This window comes from Mirounga angustirostris, unplaced genomic scaffold (genome assembly GCF_029215605.1).
Source record: "Mirounga angustirostris isolate CCGP_5_RB_7025 unplaced genomic scaffold, mMirAng1.0.hap1 SCAF_5, whole genome shotgun sequence".
NCBI classification, from domain to species: Eukaryota; Metazoa; Chordata; class Mammalia; order Carnivora; family Phocidae; genus Mirounga; species Mirounga angustirostris.
Window position 1 is genome coordinate 91888520 of NW_026991713.1, and position 23230 is coordinate 91911749.

The 23230-nt window shown below is 43.5% G+C and overlaps 1 protein-coding gene across 4 annotated transcripts in view; it reads left to right on the top strand.

Moving 5' to 3' along the window:
* Nucleotides 1–23230, top strand: part of GPR19 (G protein-coupled receptor 19) — a 35749-nt gene extending 12519 nt beyond the window's left edge. For 2 of the 4 annotated variants that reach the window (XM_064591553.1, XM_064591552.1), the window contains exon 3: nt 21740–23230. In XM_064591553.1, the coding sequence (XP_064447623.1) occupies nt 21762–23009 (1248 nt within the window). In that variant the 5' untranslated portion in view covers nt 21740–21761 and the 3' untranslated portion in view covers nt 23010–23230. Of the gene's footprint in view, nt 1–1439; nt 1597–12621; nt 12717–21739 lie in introns of all 4 variants that reach the window. The other 2 variants (XM_064591551.1, XM_045873838.3) reach the window with 2 other exon arrangements.

The following is a 23230-nucleotide window of genomic DNA, read 5'->3' on the forward strand; positions in this document are numbered from 1 at the left end:
ATTCACAAATTGTTCCTTGCGTCAGCAGTCAGGTGTGGTTCTGAAGTATCTCCCAGTTAAGGCTGTTGGGACTTAGTTGGAGAAATCTGCTCCTGTGTCCTTTCCCCCTCCTCTGGGATGGCACTCCACAGTCATTCTGTGAAGCTGGCATTTTCATTCAGTTGCACCTAAATAGATCTTTAGGAGAAAGAAGCAATGGAATATGGAGGGAGTGACCATCGCAGTGTCCATACTAATTTCCAGAATCCTTTTAATATTTAGGGTCAGCAACAATTCGGTAAGGAGAGGGCCCATGAGGTAAATTTGGCTCTGAAAATGCTAATTGAAAGTCCTCCTCAGCAATTCAGTCCTTTTCCCTCTCCCTTTCTTTAGTCAGCAGGGTCCCATGGTGACCGGTTCTGAAAGAAATCATCCCCTTCAGCAGTCACCTAGCACCATGGCAACAGGGACGTCAGCAAAGCAGGATAGACCCTGCACAAAACAGCTTCTACCAGGCTCCCTCCCTGCCTCTCTAATTCAACCCTGCCTGAGGCCTAGGAATGGGGCTAAGGACATCTTGACATACACACTCAAAAAAATCCTATGTGTTTCTGTGTTTTATTTTGTTTTGTCCATAAGCATAGATATATGGGCATATAGTAGACTATGTTATGAGAATTTCCCCTCCCCCCAAAACATGGAGCGTATCTAAGGGGTGGGGATGGTGGGGTAGCATGGGGACTGGGAGGGAGGTAGGCATGGGATGGTCTTTTTGGGTTTAATGAAACATAAAAATTATATTTATGTTTATAAGGTAACAATAAGTTGATAGTAGGGGAAGCCAGAGCCCTAATTATATGGACTGACTTATATTTAGACACAAGGCCTCAGAGAAATATTTTAAAAATATTTTTATTTACCTGAGAGTGAAATAAACAAATGCCTTTAATGAGCGCTTGAAGGGGGTGTAATGCTGTCCTTGGTGCTGAACAGTCTGTTGTCTCAGACGTGCTAAGGGGGCTCCAGAGGGGAGTGAGGGAGCACCTTGTCACGTTAGGGTGTTGATGATAAGAAAGAAAAAAGAGGCTGGGAAGAAAGTATCCTTCCCCTCCCTACCAAGCAACTCTGAATGTCCAGAATAAAATGTTCAGGTGAAAAATAAAACAAAAAAGAAAGTGGAGAAGGCTGGAGGTTTGGTTGAATTTTCTCCTTTTCATATGGAGATTTTTGGTCAGAGCCAATCAGGTCAGAGATTTCTGCTGCTTTACTCCTGAAAGGAAAAGTGGGGGAAGGGAGATAGAAGATGGCCACATTCTCCCCTTGAGCCACATGATCCATTTCCCATGTGACACATTCCAGAGCCTTGGAAAGGAGAAGGGAGGGGCACCAAGAGAGTGGGCTGGGGGCGGGAAGATGGTTTAACAGTCAACCAGCACAGCGTCATCTTGTCTTCCTACCAGGAAGCAGGCTATGAGCCAAGGGGAAGGCAGAGGACAGAAATGAATGTGCTCCCAAGCTTTTCTGGTGGTGTATGGCATTCTCCAAACTCCTATGCAAGCGCCGTTCCTGACCAAGAAGACCCAAGGAGACCATCTCTGAAATCAAGTCCAGATGAAGGTATGTGCTAGGGATCCCATGGTATCGCGGCTGAAATTTGGCTTACAGGACATAATACCTTCTTTTTTCCAGGCAATTTGGAGATTTTTGTCCTGGCTTAGATTTGGTTAGGGGGCTTTAGATTTGTTACAGGTCTAGAAAAGCTGCTTAGATAGTTCTGTAAAATGAATGATTCACCAGAGTAAGTGCCTGTTGAAGAAAAATTGATGGAAATTGTGTGCAGTGATAATTAATAAAACAAAGCACTAATTGATGACAGTGATTTTTTTCTTTGAGTCCTGGAAAGAGGAAACAATATTACTGAAATCAACTAAATTTCATTGTCACTGCAATAAAATCTTGTCTCCCTTTTCAGTTGCTTATTCTGTGTGCCCATGTTCCCAGAGGTGATTGGCAGTGGCTTAGGGAGCCTGAGTGGGCAGGCGTGCTGTTTCTTTGTGCTGTGCAGTTGTCTGTCTTCTGATGTTCCTGATACCAGGAGAGCTCATGATTATTTCCATCTCTTGTTTGGGATAGTAGAGTGCCACTGACTTCCAAATCTTACAGAATAGCTATCAAGAAGGCTCCCAGGAAGTTCTCAAAGGAATCTTCCAAAGTTACAGCCTAAAATAACCTGCCATGTACTCAAATCTTGGTATCTTTACCATTTCTACCCAGCACAAAGAGGGAAGCTAGCAAATTTAAATTTTATTTCATCTTTAACAATACTTAAAAAGGTCTTGCTATGTGCAAGACGTCATTATAAGCACAAATAGTCATTTAATCCTTATAATAACCCTCTGAGGGAGGTAATAGTACTCACATTTTGGTAATGAAGAAACTAAGGCACAGAGAAGTTAGGGAACATTTCTAAGATCACACAGCTAGCAAATACTAGAAACAGGATTTGGACCCAAGAAACTTGACCCCAGAGTCCATGATTTTAACTACTAACCTATGCTTCTTCCCTGCTTGTGTTATTTCAAATAATGTCAACAGTTGATTTGGCTACAAATTTTGTTCAGCTGACGCTACTAGAAGAACAAATCAGCTTGCCTGGCTGAAACAGATCCCCAGGGGAATCTATATTTAATCTTAAATTATCTCAATAGTCACCTTCTGTACCCCCAGATAACCCAGTAAGTAATTGCCTGTTCTTCTCTTCCTTTTGTGCTGTATAGATATCTGGTAGTAAAATACTGTGTTACTATGGTGACCAAATGATGTCCAAAGGCAAAAAAGAAATCTAGAATTACATCATGGTTGATTTTTTTTTTTTAATTGAACTTAACATTCTTTCATCCTCTGAACCTTAGTAATAATACCAGCCTAAACATACTATCTTTAAAAAGCACTTACTTGGTTTTCAAAATAAAATAAATAGATTAAAAACTTTTTAAAATTATGAATACAAACTGTGGTATCGAACGGACTATATCTATTGCTTTAAAATAATATTACCATACTTCAAGAGAATAGATTACTCTCTTTGCAAATTATATTAGGTTTTTAAGGGAAAAAGGAATTTTTTTCTTAACTTCTAGAAATTTCTGAAATATAAAGATTTCTTCCTTTTGGTCTGTGGAGTTTCCCTTCTGGCTCTTGACAATAAATGATGACTGATCTCAATCTTATATGCTACAGAAAAACTAAGGGAAATTACTAGGTTAAAGATAATAAGGAGGAAGAAAAGGGATAGAAATCTAAAATTGTGAAATTCTTTACTAAATGAGGTATTTCCCTTCAGGGTTTCACTGAAGAATACTTTGAAGAGTGGTTGTGTGTCCCCTACAATACTGAACTTCAGTCTTTTATATTAAGCCCTGGATCCCTGCTGAAATCTGTTTTCCTGGGACAAATACCACATTTACACTATTATAGTCACCTGAAGTGAGCTTCTTGAGTGAAGGGACCATATCTTCCATCATTGGGTTTCTAGCACTTAGCACCAGGCCTGGTGTATGGTAAGCTCTCGATATCCATTTGCAAAAGCTCTGAAAGCATTCTGCTGGGGCCTGTTTGGGGGCCCATGTCTGTTTTGTTCTGCATGTACTTATAGGGAGGACAGTGAAGAAGTACATGTGTAGTGGGAGAGACCTTGACAACAGCCAAAATTATGTCTGAAATTTATACATGCCAGTCAGACTAACTCGAGCAGTAGCCCAGTAGAGTCCAAGAACTATCCATAAATTCTTTCCTGGGGATTACTAATCCCCCTGACATTTCATTTATCTTTAGAATGAAGTTCTCCTGGTATTTTTATTTATATCTAGATATAGAGGCGCCCTAACAGTCTTATTTTCTTCTTGTGTTTGCCTGGCACCATCTACCAACACTGAAATAGTTCACCTTGGGTTGAAACTGAACGTGTTGAGGTCAGTTCCGGCCCCAGGCAGGCTTCTCCTAATCAGCTGTGGCTCCCAGTCCTCAGAATGCTGAACCAAGAGCTCACAGGACTAGAGGACTCCCCGCCCCGAGAACCCTGGGATCGTTAGTGTCAGAGTAGATTGGAGCCAGGCTGCCTTTCCCAAACCATGGCAGCTAGGACTTGAGTGCAAAAGATTTTCTCAGGGTATCTGGAAAGGTTGCTTAGGATTTGAATTCAAGTTAGCAGGCTAACTGGGGTTAAAATAATCCTCTCTCTTGGAGCTCCCGTGCTACTCTTGATCTCAGGGTCATGAATCCGAGCCCCACATTGGGTGTAGAGATTGTGTAAAAAAATAAAAATAAAAAAATAAAATAGTCATGTCTCTCGATGATATTCACAAACATAACCTATTCTATTATTCCCATCTAATTAAGTCACTAAGGAGAGGAAGAATACGGTTTGTAGATAAGGTGTGGGTCCTTGAATCCTATCCACTCATCCTCCTTACCTCCAGTGTTACCTGCTGAGTGAGTTGTGCAAAAGAAACAGCCCTGCTGGAAGCCCAGTAAGGCCAGGCATGCGCTGCATGCCCACCACACTCCTGCAGGGCTTCTCAGAGAAGTGGGACTGGTGTCCTCTACAGCCTTGGGTCTGGAAGCCTCGCTGGGCTTCCCACTCATCTCTCAAATCTACCAGCTCTACTCAACCCAGATCAAACAGAGAGAAAGTAGAGAGGCATCCCCTTATGGAGAGGCCTTGCCAAGTGTGCTTTCAACTTGGAGGCTAGGGATGAAAGAGGAGATAGGAAGGGGGCAGTGAGCATGGGGCACAGATAAGAGAAAGTGAGGCCTGGGTCCTGCCTTTCAGGCACAGTCACTTGCCCGCTGCTAGTAAACCCTGCCACCTGAGTCAGGCCCTGCGAGCCCAATGACTGGATCATTTCCTAGCATATGTGTACGTAGGGAAGGAGGAAGCAATGGACAGAAGAACCAGAGTATGGACGCAACTTCTCCTTTATGAACCATGACAAAAAAACGGCATGAGCTGAGAGGTGGTCTCTCCAAGAGGACAGTTTCAAAAGTAAAAGAGGGGTACCATAATGAATATATTTTCCTGTTTATAGGGTCATTTTCCCTTGGCTAAACTTTTAAAGCTATCATCTCAGGGAGCCTCTCATTCGGCATACTTTCCTAGGCACTGGATGTCTGTCATGTGTAATCCTGATAGAGACTCTGCGATATAGGTTATTAGCCCCCATTTCTGATCCAGGAAACTGAAGCCCAGCGACATTAACCAACCTGCCCAGAGTCCCGCACAGCAAATAGAGCCAGGATCTGAATTCCCCGTGCTCTTTCTGCTCTATCACAAGTAAAGTTCTTTCCTCTGTATTCTTTAAAAATAAATATGTTTTTGGATATTAAGTTAATATAAATATAGTTCTAGAAAATTTGGGAAATGAAGAGAAATTATAGAAGTGTAAGGAGAATAGGGGCACCTGGGTGGCTCAGTCAGTTAAGCATCTGACTCTTGGTTTCAGCTCAGGTCATGATCTCATGGTTGTCGGATCGAGCCATATGCCGGGCTCTGTGCTCAGTGCAGAGTCTGCTTCAGAATCTTTCTCCCTCCCTCTTCATCTCCCCCTTCTTCACTTGAGTGCTCTGTCACTCTCAAATAAATAAAAATCTTAAAAAAAAAAACAAAACAAGAAGTGTAACAAAAATAAAAACCAGTCATGATCTTGCCACCTAGAAACAACCACTATTAAAATTCTGGTATATTTCTTTCTCAGTCTTTCTCAGTACATCCAGTGATTACGAAAGGAAACATTTGTTGAGCACTGGTTTTGTCTCAGACATTGTTCTTAGCTCCTTTCTTGCGTCATTTATTTTATTCTCACAACAAATCAATAAGGTGGGTACCATTATTATCCTAATTTCATTGGTAAAGATAATAAGGACAAAGATGTTAAGTAACTTGGTAGAGGCTACACAGGTATTAAGTGATCTGAAACCCAGGCTGGTTGCTTTATGGCAGGGTTTCTCAACCTTAGCACTGTTGGTATTTGGGGCCAGCTACATCTGTGTGGCGGGGGACTGTCCGAGTTTATTGTAGATGGTTAGCAGTGTCCCTGGCCTCTACCTACTGGATGTCAGTAATACCCCCCTTCCCCAGGTGTGACATCAAGAATGCCTTCAGACATTGCCACATGTCCCCTGGGAGGCAAAATGACCTGTGAACCACAGCTCTAAGAGCCCATGCTCCCAATCACTGCATTATATAGCCCCTTCATATTTAAAATCTGCTAAGAGTTCTTTTCTTCCACATCTAAAGAAGGAAACATACCTTCGAGTTTGGTTGCAGCCTATAAACCTTTTGGAATATCAGCGGCTTTATAGATCATAGGTAGGAGATTAGTCACTTCCAGAAAAATGCTCCTTAGTAGACTTTTATAACAGGTTTATAGTTTCCCACCGTTGCCCAGTTGGAAAAATAACCGTATTTCTCTCTCTTACAGTCTTTTTTCCCCGGTTCTCTGTGACAGGCACCCTTAGCCTTCAAGAATTCAGATTTCAGGGACACCAGCATGGCTCAGTCGGTTAAGTGTGTCTAACTCTTGATTTCGGCTCAAGTCATGATGTCAGGGTCATGATCTCAGGGTCCTGAGATTGAGCCCCGCTTCAGCCTCCGTACTCAGTGGGGAGTCTGCTTGAGATCTCCCTCTCCCTCTGCCCCTCCCCCAGCTCATTCGCTCTCTCTCATGTTCTCTCTCTCAAATATATAACTAAATCTTTTTTAAAAAATTCAGATTTCAGGTGTACACTTATGGTGTAGCAGGGCAGCGCTTATCAACCATGGTGTCAAAATATGTCCCAAACAAAGGATGTCTTTTGCAAATTATTGCGTGCTAATAAATCAGATACCAAGATTTGCTAGTGATATATTTTTTAATTAATTAGAATAAAATTAAGGATGTCTACATAATAATTTTCTTCTCCACATGATTTCTTAGGTTGAGGACTCTGCTGGAGTTACAGATCAAGCTCCTAAAGTTGCACATAATTCTGAATATATCTGTAGGAGTGTGTTGCATGTATGAACACATTATCACATCTGTCTCTGAGGAGGAAAGACTAAAAATGGCTGGTGTTGGTGATTTGGGTTGCATGACTGATGCGCAGAGGGGATTAAAGTAGGAAGCACTGAGAGGTGACAGCAGTATCATTTTAACTTAAAAGATGTCCGGGGCGCCTGGGTGGCTCAGATGGTTAAGCGTCTGCCTTCAGCTCAGGTCATGATCTCAGGGTCCTGGGATCGAGCCCCACATCGGGCTCCCTGCTTGGCGGGGAGCCTGCTTCTCCCTCTCCCTCTACTGTTCTCCCTGCTTGTGCTCTCTCGCTTTCTCTGTCAAATAAATAAATAAAATCTTTAAAAAAAAAAAAAAAGATGTCCAAAAATATACAGTACTAAAATATATATTAACCATGTGAAACATGCAAATACACAGTCAACATATTTTCAATGACAGCTGACTACGTACAATTGCATAATTTGTCCATGAAAAATGCACATGAATGCAAATTCAAATCTAACTTCTCCATGAACTTAAAGGTTTGCTTTCTTGGAACACCCTGATTGAGGACAGTGGTGCAGATCAAAATTTACCTTGAGTGTTGCTGTGAATTTGATGTAAGACAGAATATGTTTCTGAAAAACAGTTCTTAGTAACTCTTTGTTTAGTGTTTGTACTCCGTGCTTAACAAAAAGTTCACCTTCTTTTCAAATTGCTGTAAATTGCACCTACTGTGTAGTTCTTTGCTTTGAGTGTGATGCATCTGGTCTTTGCCTCCTCACTTCTTTCCTATTTAAGTTGCACAACTAGAGATGTTGATACTGAAATACAAGCTTGAAAATGAAACTGAATGCTTATCTCCAGAACAACTGTTTGCCTCTACTTTAGACTCAGCGAGCACACAGCAGCTATTCAAAAAATGAAATAAATTGAATTAGGGGAGGTGCAGATCCCTTGGCCAGACTGTTTCCTTCAGAATTTGAAAGCCTCCATACTGAGAAGAGAGGTGTAGGAAATTGTAGAGGACAGCCAGGGGTTCTAGTAAGTGTCTCTCCCCTCTGAGAAGCTTGGTAGTAGATAGAAAGGCAGACAGACACAGCTGGAAGTCCTCTTTGACCAGACAACTTCTTGCAGGGAATCTTCAGTAAGAAATTGTTGGCCCTTCAAAGGTAATTATTGGGACAGGGGTGCTTAGCTGGCCTCTAGGGAAAGAAAATTTATCCCTCCTTTGGAGACCCATACTCTTGATCTTGGATATCAGAAGCTCAGAGAAGCCCCAGCAGCCCTAACCAGCTTCCCTCTCCTCCCATCAAAATGCACTCTTGGGGTGAGCTCTCTGCCAGGTGAAGGTGGTGAGTTATAAATTAAACAAATGTGTGCTGCTCATCACAATGTCTACCTATCAGTTTTAGTTCCTAACGCTAAAAGGACCTCAAAAATCATCTAGACCAACTCATTTATATTATAGCCATGGAAACGGAGATTCCGAGAGGTTGATTTACTTAAGGGCCTTAGAAATAAGACCTTGTGTCTCTTGTCTTGCTGTTCAGTGCTTATATTCAGAATTAGAGCCCAGGTTTCTTAGCCCCCAGTCCCATGTCTCAGGTGAACCAGAAAGCACTACACTATTCAAGCTTCTCAAGGTTTCTGATACTCTAGATGCTGATGGGGTAGTGGAAAGTGATAGAATGGCTGGTATGAATTTTAATGTTCACACTGAATTATCTAAGAAATGGCTATATTGAATTAGTTTTTATTACTGCAGAACACATGAGCACAAATTTAGTGGCTTAAGATAACAGATGTTTCTTATGTCACAGTTCTGCAGGTCAGAAGTCTGGGTGGGTTGGCTGGTTTCTCTGCTTTGAGGCTCATAAGGCTGAAATCAAGGTGTTGGCAGAACTGTGTTCCTTTTTTTTTTTTTTAAGATTTTATTATTTATTTGACAGAGACACAGCGAGAGAGGGAACACAAGCAGGGGGAGTGGGAGAGGGGGAAGCAGGCTTCCCGCTGAGCAGGGAGCCCGATGCGGGGCTCAATCCCAGGACCCTGGGATCAGGACCTGAGCCGAAGGCAGACGCCTAACAACTGAGCCACCCAGGCGCCCCACTGTGTTCCTTTTGAGAGGATGATTCCCCTTCCAGGCTCTTTGCAGTGGTTGGCAGAATCCAGTGGCTTGTGGTTGTAGGACTAAGGTCACATTTTCTTGATGGCTGTCAGCTGGAGGCCATCCGTAACTCCTAGTGGCCTCTCCCTGGTTCTTGCACGGGAGCCCTTGTATCGCAGAGCCAGCTCCTTCTCATGCTTGGAATCATTGTCTGACTTCTTTTTCCTCATCTTTCTGCTTCTAACCAGAGAGGATCCTCTGTTTTTAAGGGCTCATTAGTTTGTGCCCACCTGGATAATCCAGCATAATCTTCCCATTTTAAGTTTCATAACCTTAATTGTATATGCAGAGTCCCTTTTGCTGTGTGGCATGGACATCCTTAGGGGGCCATTCTGCAAGACTCCATCCTACCAGGCTAATGGGAAAGTCAGTGACAAACATTACTGGGACTCTCTTCCTCTTTCTAGGTCCTGGGGCTTGTAAACCCAGCAAAATGTACGGGTGGTCCCTCTAGCCTTGGATCCCCTCTGGTCATAGCAGACATGTGATTGTCTGAGCTGGTGTGTGTCCTTGAAAGCTGGGAGATCTGTGGCTTTGGTACCCCGCTGGGGCGGCAGACTGTACTTCTAAGTCCGGCCTTGGATCCAGCCCCCTAGCTGTACTCCCCCATTACCACTTGTCACTTACCTGGAGTGCAGTGGGGAAGTGAGGCAAGGGTCCCAGGCTTATCTTTTTCTTTTCTTTTTTTTTTTTTTTAAACAGCTCTATTCGTATAGCATAGCACCCACTCATATTAAGTTACAAGGCGGTGATTTGTGTTAATATTTACAGAGTGGCCCAACCATCACCATAATCAAATTTCAGAACGTTTTCGTCATCCCCAAAAAGATCTCTTCTGACCATCCAGGCCTGCCTTTTGCATGGCTCCAAGGGCCATAGCCACATCCAGGTTCAGACATCCTTGTTTCTCCCTCCTACGCTCTGTAGAAGTCCTCTCAGAGAACTCAGCCTATAACACACGAAAGCCAAGGAAGCAGGGTTGTCTCGGGGCCCAGCGATACGACTCTCCTCCAGGACAAGGCAGCATTTAGGGTCTGGATTCATTCTCAGAAGGGAATAGGAAAATCTCAGCGAGGAGCACAGCACAAATCAGTACCCGCAGGGACTTGTCTTGCCTCTGTACAGTGTGGTGGAGTCTTCCAGTTGCAGTTATCAGTGGACAGCACTGACTCCATGGAGCAGTGACCTGCAGGAGAGGGAGTCAGGCCTCCTCCTTTTACCCAGCTTCCTTCCTCCTCTAAGCAGAAATGAAGGCATTCTTTGCTTCCTGCCTAAATGACCTATTGGGGACATAGTGTGGGAGAATTGGGGAACCCATCTGGTACAAGAGTGCAGGGAAGTTCCCAGAGGCATTTTGTCCCTCCAGGCCCCCGCTTACCCCTTTTTATCTCTTCCCCCCTCCACCCCCCACTGTGTGGTAGGTTCTTTGGACTGCAGAGAAATCTGAGTTGCCTCAAGGGAAACTGCCTATCACAAGTACTAAGGCCAGGCCCCAAGGAGCCTGAAACATTTCTCAGGATCTGAAAGGTGGCTGGTATCCAAGGCAGCTTGGTGACTTGATTTCCTTGTCCTGTCATCTGTCTGCAGCAGGAGTCCTAGAGAGTCTACCCATAGACGGTCCTGTTCTTCTCTGTCTTGGTTCCTGCTGCTTTCATTGCTTCCCCGGCCACCCAGCCCAAAAGCGGGCCCTCCTGCCACGCTCTTTTCTTTCACAGAACTCATTACAACTTACTGTCTTTATTTTTACTTATTACTCTTCTCCGCATCCCTCCGCAACACAGTCATAATTAGACCGTGATCTTCATGAAGGTAAGGACACAGTTTTATTGGCCATTGTATACATGGTTCTTAGCACAGTACATTCTGGCAAAGGGTATGATCTTAAAATGTGTTTACGGAAAAATGAATGAATTAATGAAAACAGGCAAAGAATCTGAATAGACGTTTCTCCAAACTTTAATATTCATCTGCCAACTGGGTATCTCTACTTGGGTATCCAGTAAGAATGCAACTCACCCAAAATAAAATTATTGATTTCCAGCTCCCCAAGCTTTTCTCCCCGCATCTCAGACCCTCAAACCTAGGGAGTCATTCCTATCCCCAAACCCTGTCACACATCAGCAGAAGTTGTTGGCTGTCCCCAAAATGTTTTCAGTATCCATCTACTTTTCTCCACCTACATGGCTACTAGCTATCAGCCATCAATATCACTTATTTAGGTTATTGTAATAACCTCTTAACTGGTGCCCCCCACTTCTCTCAGCCACCTACACAGCAATTAAAGTTGTATTTTTAAAACATAAATCAGGTCATAATCTTATCACTCCTTAGAATAAAACCTGCACTGGATTTCACTGCGGTAGGACTAGTACCTGTGCCCTCCAATGCCGTGTGATCCAATCCCCTGCCCACCTTTCTGATTATATCAGGTGCCATTTTCTTCCACATTCATCTGCTCCAGCTACATAACAAGTTTATTCCTGCCCCAGGATCTTTGCACACATTGCTTCTGCCCAGAATGCTCTTCTGATTTTCACATGGCTGGCTTCCCATCACTGGGGTTTCCGCTCTAGTATTACTTCCTCAGAGAACCTTTCTCTGGCCAGTCCATCTGAAATAAGACCCTGTGTCAGTCAGGATGATTTTAGAGGCAAATAACAGAAACTGAAAGGGGCTTAAAGCCATAACATATTGCTTATTTAATAAGTCTAGTGATGGCTATTCTAGCAGCACCACAGTGTCAGGACACTGGGTAGTATCTTTGTGAGTCTCTGGACTTCCCCTGACTTCACAAGATACCACCCAGTGCCCTGACGTCTTCACATGACAGTTTACAAAGGAGAAGCAAGGGGCAGCCAGGCCCACAAAAGAGAACCCTCTCTGCATGCCTCTTTCCTCTTACCAAGAAAGAAACATTTTTCCAAGAGCTTCCCAACACCCTCCTAGAGATTTCCTCTTATCTTGCCAGAAGCAGATGATGTTCATGTGACCATCCCTAGCTGCAAGGGATAGCGGAAAGTGGTTATCTTGCTTTTTCAGCCTCTTGATAGAGGAAGGCAAGGGAGAAGTTGGGAATGGCCATTAGGCGACCATCCAGTCACCTGTCCTTCCATTTCCCGTGGACCCTTGGTCCCTCATTCTGCTTTGTTTTTCTCCATAGCGCCAGCCATTTCTTTACTATGTATGTATTTGTTTTACTGTTATTTGTTTTCCCCCCTAGAGATAAGTTCCACAAAAGCAGGGACCTTGTCTATCTAGTTAACTTCTGTACTTCAGCAGTTAGCACAATCCTGGTTCATACTATGTATGAAAAGACTATTGGGTAAATGTATAATAGAAGATGATTTTACATATACCATCGTAACAACATAGTCATTTCTTAGGGTGAAGTTTCTTGGTGTTTATTTCTCTTTTTTCCCCCCATTTTATCTGACTTTACAGATTTTGCATGAACAGTAGAGAGAGGGGAGAAGTTCAGTATTATTAAATCTGGAGCTGCATCCCTCCTACGCAGGACTCTACTAAGTGGCAGTAGGGTGAGAAATATTGGCCAGTGTCCTTTATACTTACCCACAGTGGGGTGCCAATATGACCTAACATTTTCTCCTGCAACACTGTTCGTAAAGAATTTGGGGAGGACTGCAGCTTGCGGCCAACAGAAACCATGTGGGGTAAAGCTTGGGCTCCTTTCTGTTACATTCTTTTTGGGTGCGACATTTATTCCAATGCTAGCCATCCCTACACAGAACCGTCAAGTAGGTGCTTCTCCATCAGTCTTTCACCCTTCACCTGCTCCCTTCCATAACGGCACCCCATTCTCCCAGATGCTGACTGTCCTCAAGGCTTTTGTTTCAGCATCTCTTCTGTTTTCATTTCCACTAAGACCATAGATCTCAGAGATCACCATTCTACTGATAATATGTAAAAATATGTACTCTTTAAGAAGCATTTACATTCTGGGGCGCCTGGATGGCTCCGTCGGTTAAGTGTCTGCCTTCAGCTCAAGTCATGATCCCAGGACCTGGGATCAAGTCCTGCGTTGAGCTCCCTGCTCAGTAGGGAGTCTGCTCCCTCTCCCTCTGCCCCTCCCCCCGACTCGTTCTCTCTCTCTCTCAAATGAATAAATAAAATCTTAAAAATAAAATAGTTTTTAGAAAAAAAGAAGCATTTACATTTTAATAGGGGCCTTGACTTTAAAAGAATTATGCCCTAGTGGTAAGAGAAGTTGGGATAGAAGCCTTCCTCACTTCCAGAAATCACTCCTATGATGCTGACTCTTTATTACTGATATTTTAAAATTCACATGAAGGACAAAGAAAGATAAAGGTGGTAGAAGAGTAATCTAGTTATTTGGACAACCAGTATCCAAATACAAAGATGGTGTGCCCAGTCTGATCTTAGGAAACTAAGCTTGATCCCAGTCGGGAAACAGATTGAAAGGCACAGAGCTGGAATATTATGGAGGAATACTTGTATGTATTATATAATATATAATATATAGCAGGAAAGGGGAAAGTGGCATTCAAGAAAATTCTAGGCTTATAAGCCTATGATACTAGGAGTCTCAGATGGTGGAGGGGAAAGTTCTTTTCAGTGGAAATGTGAGGTTGTTTTGCAAGTATTCAAAATTACCTAATGGAAGTAATTTAGCAGAGTGGATTTTAGATGCTTTTGAGAAATACTCAATTCATTGTATTACATGTTTTGGTTTAGGGTATAGAAAAAAGTTTTATGCGTTAATATAGCACTAAAAAAATCATGCCCAACTTGGAGAAAGGTTGTGTTGATTTATTTGGATCTCAGTGATTTTCCCCTTAAAACCAACAATGTGAATGATGATTAGGTACCTAGGCTCCTCCCCAAAAGCCATTCACTCTTAACACAGCTAAATTATGTGACTAATGTTAGTATTATCACTCTATAGTATGTGATGTGTGATGTGGTTACTAAAATTTGCTTGTCATATGGCTTTTAAGACTTAATGGGCTAACAATAGGAAGAGTGCTAATTAAAAAAAATTTTTTTTAAATTTTTTTTTAAAATTTATTTATTTGACAGAGAGAGACACAGCGAAAGAGGGAACACAAGCAGGGGGAGTGGGAGAGGGAGAAGCAGACTCCCAGCTGAGCAGGGAGCCTGATGCGGGGCTCGATCCCAGGACCCCGGGATCATGACCTGAGCTGAAGGCAGACGCTTAACGACTGAGCCACCCAGGCGCCCCTTTAAAATTTTTTAATAAGTTTTCATTTAAATTCCAGTTAACATACAGTATAATGTTAGTTTCAGGTGTACAATACAGTGATTCAGCACTTCCATACATCACCTGGTACTCATCACAAGTGCACACCTTAATCCGCATCACCTATTTAACCCACCCTCCTATCTGCTACCCTGTGGTAACTATCAGTTTATTCTCTATAGTTAAGAGTTTGTTTCTGGTTTGTCCCTCTCTCTCTCTCTTTTTTTTTTTTTTTTTTTTAGATTTTATTTATTTATTTGACAGAGAGAGACACAGTGAGAGAGGGAACACAAGCAGGGGGAGTGGGAGAGGGAGAAGCAGGCTTCCTGCTGAGCAGAGAGCCGAATGCGGGGCTCGATCCCAGGACCCTGGGATCATGACCTGAGCCGAAGGCAGACGCTTAACGACTGAGCCACCCAGGTGCCCCCTCTCTCTCTTTTTTCCCTGTGCTCCTTTGTTTCTTAAATTTTTAGTATAAGTAAAATTATATGGTATTTGTCTTTCTCTGACTGACTTCTTTCGCTTAGCATAATACTAACCCCATCCATGTCATTGCAAATAGCAAAATTCCATTCTTTTTTATGGCTGAGTAATATTCCACATACATACATACACACACACATACACACACCACATCTATTTATCCATTGATCAGTCGATGGACTTGGGCTGTTTCCATAAGTTGGTTATTGGTGATAGTGCTGCTATAAATATCGGGGTGTATGTTTCCCTTTGAATCAGTATTTTTTTATTCTTTGGGTAAATACCAAAAGTGCAATTGCTGGATCATGAGGTAGTTCTGTTTTTAACTTTCTGAGGAACCTCCACAAGAGTGCTAATTTTTTTAAAAAGGTTTTGAGAGAGTGCGCGAGTGAGCGAGCAGGAGCAGGGTGAGGGTTAGAAGGAGAGGGAGAGCGACAAGCAGACTCCCCACTGAGCGCAGAGTCCGACACAGGCCTGGATCCCAGGACCCTGAGATCATGACCTAAGCCGAAGTCGGGCGCTTAACTGACTTGAGCCACCCAGGTACTCCAAGAGTGCTAATTGTTTAAGCACTTGCTATGTGCGAGACACCGTGTTAGATAGTTTATAGAACCATACAGGGATAACATTTACTGAGTATTTTCCTCATACCAGGCAGATTGACTTGTGTTAACTCATTTAACTCCTGTGCATGTATTATCTCATTTAACCTTCACAGTAATCAAGTGAGATAGGGGCTAATTATCCTCATTTTACAGGTAAGAAAACTGGAGCTCAAGAGGGTTAGATAATGTGTCTGGGTGACACAACTAGTTAGTGTGTGACAGAGGTGGGATTCGCACTTCAGCTGTCTGACCTCAAAGCCTGCGTACATATCCACTTTGCAATATCCCTGTATTGTGAGATGATAAATAGATGTTTTTCAGCACAGGATTCCATTCTGGGTGTAAGTTTGCCAGATTTAGCTAATAGTAATAGAGGACACCAGTTGAATATTGTATGGGCCATATCTATGCTAAGAAAATGTCATTGAAAATGTCATTGAACCAGGCATCCTGTATTTCATCTGGCGGCCGTACCTGGATAGCACGTTGTGAGAATGTGTCTTATCCTCCCTGGTTTTCCTGTGCCCCCACCAAAGTCATGAAGCACTTAGCTCAGTGTGCACACCAGAGCCAAAGCTCAGGGCCAGATAGCAAGAGAGCCACTCGGGAAGCTTCTGACGCCTTCTGTGGCCTCCTTCGCCATTTGTAAATTCAGGGCTTCGGGAGATGTCGCCCTGTAAATGGTGTTCTACTGGAAGTTGGTAGGCTGGTAAATGTGGGACAACTGGCTGCACAGGGGGCAAAAAACCTCATTTGTGGTGTTTGTCCATTTCCATGGTGTGACTGTTCCTCCTGTGGCTGATTTATGCCAACATGATGTCATTGAACTTGGAGTTGGGAAGAAATGTGCGCAGCTGGTTCTGGGCAGCTTAGGCAAGCCAGTCACCCACCCCTGTTCTGGGCATTTCTTATTTTCACGTATACACAAAGTGTACATCACCATGAAAGGTTTAAGAGAAAATCTCCACCATCATGTTCTCTAAGTTACAACAATTAAAATTTAAAGGAGACAATTTCTTACCTGGGCTAATACCACTGATCAGACTTCTCACTTCAGTTCACACTGGTTTAGAGTTCTGCTTTCATCCTGTGTTTAAAGGCTACAACAGTTCATCATCTGTCATAATGGATTTCCAGTAGTCTCATACTCTCTATTCTGAAGAAAGGCTGTATTTCCAGACCAACATGTCTACTGCACTTTTGATGCCAAGCCTCCGTGCAGTATGTGGTGGGAGTGATTTTTTTTTCCCCCCAAATGTTCACTATGTCACATATTTCTGAGCTAGCATATTGAACAGATGTATCTGTGGGTAGGCAAGAGGCTGTGGCAGAATAATTTTACATTCCTCTGTTTGATTGAGGAGTCAAGAAAAACCTATCCGTGTACAGCCAGTTTGACCCTCTGAATTCAGATCCCGCCTTTTGTGGCCTCCCCAGGGGTGGTTAAGAGCATGGGCTTTGGAATGAGGCAATCCTGTGGTGACTCGTTTATAACTATGATCTTGGGGAGGAACTTCAGTTTTTCCCATCTGTGAAATAGAGCTAATAATATTACCTACCTCAAAGGTACCTGACACATGATAAGCACAAAATATCTATCAACTCTCCGTAGTATTAATGTTATAACTGCTGTCCTCATAATTAATCTTATTGCTCATTAATAAACAGCCTTATCTTATGTGTTGGCTTCGGTCCAGCAGATGCTTACCATTCTACAGAAAATGTTACAGTTTTTTTTTCCCAACCAAATCGTGTAAAAATTCAACATTCTAAAAATTCTAGTTTGACATTAAATTTTTGAACAAATGTCAGAAATAAAAATGGTCCTCCTATGTTGTGAGAATGTCTGTGAATCTTTATAATTTCATGAGGGAAAAGAAATCAGTTGTTAGGGTTCTTGGACTTGAGAACAAGCCTAAGCAGAAGTTGATGTGCTTGGCCAGGAATCGCCCCTGGCAGACCTGTGACTACACAGAGTTTGTCAGCTGAGCCCCTCTGTGCCTCTTTGTGGTCCTTTCTTGTGTTTCTCATCATTCATACATTCATCCACCTCTCAGCGTGATTTTCAAAAAGCTAAGATCATGATTCTTGGGGTGCCCGGGTGGCTTAGTTGGTTAAGCGTCTGAGGCTTGATTTTGGCTCAGGTCATGATCTCAGGGTCATGGGACCAACTCCATGCTGGGTGTGGAGTCTGCTTAAGATACTCTGTTTCTTGCTGTTAATATTACTGCATATGGATGACCCAGACATAATTAGTTAAGCAGCCCTTGTATTTCAGAAACTCTCCCCTGAAGAGGGATTTATTTCCAACTTAATGGAGTAGGGGAGACCTTTTTGAAATTTTACTTTGGGACCCTAGAACTTACTTATAATATGGCAGACTAATTTTTTTCCAGAGTGGGGATTGCAGAAGCCTGTCTGAGGACACCTCGGCTACCTTCACTCTCCCCTCAATGAGAATTCTGCTGCAGGTAGCAAAGTAGTCCAGGGTGACTTCAATTTCGCCTGCCCTGCTCTGCTCAGGAGTGTGTTTTCCCCGTCTCCATGGTCACCAGTGTTTCAGCTCAGAAGACACAATCACTCTCTGTCTCTGGTTGAATTCTCCTAGCAGAGCCCCCTAGAGCAGGAGTCATGCATTTCAGTTCTCTGTCCTTACAGATTCCATTCAGTAAATACTTAATAAACAATTATTAATGTAAAGAAAAAGAATAACATTCTTCCCCTGGGAGCCCCCAGCTTGGTGGGGGAAGACAGAAACATGGAAACAGTTCTAAAGCAGGGATTCCTGATCTCAGCTGCCCATTAGGATCACCTGGGGAACCCTGAAATTTCCCACTGCCCAGGCTGCCCTCCAGACCAATTAAATTAGAATCTTTGGGGGTAGGAACAGGGCAGGGGTATTTTTTTAAAGCTCCCTGGAAGAGTCCAATGCGTTGCTAAGCTAGAGAACCGTTGCTATAAAGCAAAACACACTTGGAAAATGCTGTAGTAAAGTGCTGTGTGAACGAGGATACCACAGCCATTCTGGATATGTCAATATTCTCATCCACTGTCTGACCACATCGCAGCCCATGAATGCAGAAAATGTGACCTCTCATTGTAACCTTGGGGAAAAGTTAGGTCAGTCTGATTGTAGGGCATTTAGAAACGATAAACTCTGGGAGGTGTGGTTTGCAGAAAATGTCGTCTCTGAAAGGAAAAGGGCCCCAAAATGATCAACCCAGAAAAGATGACCCCCCCCACCAACCATTCCACGTGCTCTGTCTCTCCCTTGGAATGTTTTTTTCACTCCCTTGTCTTCCTGAAGAAGTTCTAGTCTCCACGTCCCCAACTCAGACCTCATCTCCTTTGTGAAATCTTCCCTTTTCTTCTCCTATCCCATACAAAATTGGATCCTCGTTTTTCTCTGCCACTTAGCTCCTTGTCTTGTTAGCATCAGTTATAATTATTACAGAATTTAGTTATAATATGGTCAGGCAGCTTGTTTATACATTTGCCCTCTTCTGGGCCTTACTAATCTTTGTTTCCCTAGTACCTAGCATAGTGTCTTGGTTTACTGAATGAAAAAACAGGGCTGCAGCAGTTTTAGGTAGAGTCAGAACAGCCGTGCCATCATCAGGGGAGACCTGGACTCAGGAGCTCCTCAAGGCTCCCTTGTCCAGTTTCTGAGGAGTGGGATCCTCTGCTTCCCATTGGTGGGGCTAGAGGAGTGGGCAGACGAACTCACTGGTGACATGCAGCTGGAGGAAATGATGGCAGATGGGAGGCCTCACGGTGCCTTAGTTGTGGTGGTGAACTTGAGTTTCACGTGCAGGGTTTTGCTATGAGAGGAAGAGAGAAACAAAAGTAAGTTCACAGGTTTCAGAATATGTGTATTGACTGCAGCATCGTGCCTATGCCACCAACTTCTGTTTTATTTAGGCTACAGGCATCCCCAAAAAGTTTAGAACAGCTCCTCCTGCCTGGGAAAATTGCTCATCTGCTTTAAACTTTAAATATTTTATTTTATTTTATTTTATTTTATTGATTTTGTTTGTAAGTAATCTCTAAACGTGGGGCTCGGAACCCATAACCCTGAGGTCAAGTCGCATGCTCCACTGACTGAGCCAGCCAGGCACCCCTAAAGTTTAAACCTTATAAAAAAATTGGGGGCATTTTGTAGGTTTTACACATACGAAGGTGAAGAGATAATTTCAATTTTAGAAGTAGAAGGGTCATGCATTCCAGATTTTCTAGGACAGTGCTAATTTTAGATCTTATGTTCTGTTTTCAGTCTGCGTATCCTGATTTTTTTATATGGAAGTATGGTTGCTCTTCTTACAACTATCAACCAGCCATCCATGCTTAAAGGTCTTCTAGTAGTCAAATGCCTAATTACGACATTTCTTTTGAGAAATCAAGTAGGGCTGCCTCATGGACAAAAAAAGCCTGAAGATAATACGGGACTGGCATTTACTACATTATTGCCCTGAGCTCCAGATTTTTGTTGAATGTGGTTTCTTGGTGAGGACAGTATATATTAACACTCTTCTCCCTGCCACAAATTAGCGCAAAAGTCCTTCAAGGAAATGCGGGCCATTAAGAACGTTCTTTCATTAAGAGCTGTCCTTAGGGCACCTGGCTGGCTCAGCGGTGGACTGTGCATCTCTTGATCTCGGGGTTTTAAGTTTGAGCCGCATGTTGGGTGTAGAGATTACTTAAAAAAATGAAATCTTAAAAAACAAACAAACAAAAAACCTGTTCTTTAATCCCACCTCTAAAACTTCAGGAACGTTTCTTTGTGAGGCTAGTCATAGGAGCCCACCGTGGGGGACACTGGGCCCTGCTGGAGCCTGCTGCTGGAGTGCCCTCCCCTTGTCCACAGCCCACATGGAATTGCTCTGGTTATTTTTTTTTTAATGTTTTTTTTTTAATTTTTATTTATTCATTCGAGACACAGAGATACAGAAAGAGAGAGAGAGAGCATGAGCAGGGGGAGAAGCAGAGGGAGGGGGAGAAGCAGGCTCCCCGCCGAGCAGGGAGCCCGACGCGGGCCTCGATCCCAGAACCCTGGGATCATGACCCGAGCCGAAGGCAGACGCTTAATGACTGAGCCACCCTGGCACCCTCTGGTTATTTTGGATTTAGGTGCTGTGCTTTCTCTTTTCTGCTTCATAGATTCAGATCAAATTAGACCTTAATAATCCAACTGCAACCCAAGTCACCCCAGTTTTAACTGAATAGCCCACAATTATATAATCGTTTTACCTATTAAAAAAGATAACTTTTTTCCTCACCAAATAGTTCCCCCCAAAATTAAAAAAAAGGCTAAACTTTATAATATTCTTCTATATCTAAGGATCATAAGCTTTTAAAAAGCTGCTGAGTAACAGTTAATAGTTGGTTGCTTTTAATCATGCAGAGGCCATAAGCTTTCCAGTAACCTGGGTACATTCTTTAGAGGACGTCTTGTATGTTCTCCTGTCAATATGTCCTTTTGTGAAACAGTAACAGCAGAAGGACATCAAGATATGTCCTGGATACGTGGCAAAGCTATTAGAACATGAAGCACATCATCTTTGGGGAAAAAAGCGAGCCGTTCTCAGATGTCATTTAGTTAGGTGATATTCTGGCTCTTCTAAGTGTTACATACAGTGGCTCCGTGTACTTCCCTAATGCTTCTGAACTAGAAACTCTGCAGAAGGAAGAACGGGGCCACTTGCAGGAGCCAGCCAGTCTGACTGCAGACTCCTAGGAGCTATTTCCATAGCTGACATCTGTGTGTGTTTCCATCTGCCCACGTCTTCCACTCACAGCCTCACTGCTTTAGTGTCATGACATTTAGGAACTTCTCACCTACTGGCCCCGCATTCCACTGGCTCTTCATTTGCGGGGTGGTGCCCTCACCGTGAGCCAGATCCGAGCACCCTCACCCTTTGTGGTCCCCAGTGAGTGAAGGCGCCAAGGGGATGTTCAGGGGTGGGGCTTGGAGTCCACCTCACTTGACGAAAGGTCAAGAGAAGGGGAGGCCAGAGAGAGCTTGAGCTGGGATCAGCTAAAACAGCTCCTGAAACGAAAGAGAGACGGAGCCAGGGCTGTTTCCGGATAGGAGTCCAGTTGTCCTGCCAAGGCTCAAGTCCTCCTTCCTGGCGAATGACAACCCATCTAAGTGTCAGATAAGATCGTTAGCCTTAGGAGTCGCTCTTTATGACACCGTTTTAACAGGAGGCCTCCTTCTTCTTTTCTTATCCAGAACTGAAAGGAAACAAGTGAGTATGGTTTTCGCTCACAGAATGGATAACGGCAAGCCGCCCTTGGTTATTCCCACGCTGCTGGTGCCCCTGCAAAACCACAGCTGTGCGGAAACAGCCTCCGCCCTGCCACGCCACGAGCGGACGGCGTTCCACGAGGAGCGCGGCTGGAGGAGCAACACAACAGACCTGCAGCCTGGGCTGAAACCCGGCGAAGTGGCCACAGCCAGCATTTTCTTTGGGGCCCTGTGGTTGTTTTCTGTCTTTGGCAATTCCCTGGTTTGTTTGGTCATCCACCGGAGTAGGAGGACTCAGTCCACCACCAACTACTTTGTGGTCTCCATGGCATGTGCTGACCTTCTCGTCAGCGTGGCCAGCACGCCTTTCGTCCTGCTTCAGTTCGCCACTGGCAGGTGGACGCTGGGCAGCGTGATGTGCAAGGTTGTGCGCTATTTCCAGTATCTCACTCCCGGTGTCCAGATCTATGTTCTCCTCTCCATCTGCATAGACCGGTTCTACACCATTGTCTATCCCCTGAGCTTCAAGGTGTCCCGAGAAAAAGCCAAGAAAATGATCGCGGCTTCATGGATCTTCGATGCCGCCTTTGTGACCCCCGTGTTCTTTTTCTTTGGCTCCAGCTGGGACAGTCACTGCAACTATTTCTTCCCTTCCTCCTGGGAAGGAACTGCCTATACCATCATCCATTTCTTGGTGAGCTTCGTCATGCCGTCTGTCCTCATCATCTTGTTTTACCAGAAGGTCGTGAAGTACATTTGGAGAATAGGCACTGATGGCCGAACAGTGAGGAGGACCATGAACATTGTCCCAAGGACAAAAGTGAAAACGATCAAGATGTTCCTCATTTTAAATCTGTTGTTTTTCCTCTCCTGGCTGCCTTTCCATGTGGCTCAGCTGTGGCACCCCCATGAACGAGACTCTAAGAAAAGTTCCCTTGTTTTCACAGCCATCACGTGGATATCCTTTAGTTCTTCGGCCTCTAAACCTACGCTGTATTCCATCTATAATGCCAATTTCAGGAGAGGAATGAAAGAGACTTTTTGCATGTCCTCAATGAAATGTTACCGAAGCAATGCGTATACTATCACAACCAGTTCAAGGATGGCCAAAAAAAACTACGTTGGCATTTCAGAAATTCCTCCCACGGCCAAAACTATAACCAAAGACTCGATCTATGATTCATTTGACAGAGAAGCCAAGGAAAAAAAGCTTGCTTGGCCCATTAATTCAAATCCACCAAATACTTTTGTGTAATTTCGCAGAATTCTTTCAATTATTGTTATGTGCCAGAGATTAAAAAGCTTTAACTCTAAAAACAGGAGCTTTTTAAATGTTTTTTTTTTTAATCAACTTTCTGAGGGAAATGTTTTATGCTGCAAAATGCATTTAATTATTGATTATCATTTCTGTGGTTTTATTTTGGTTGCTTTTGGTTTTAGAGGAAGCTTTCACCTTGAGCTATGGTTGGTAATCCT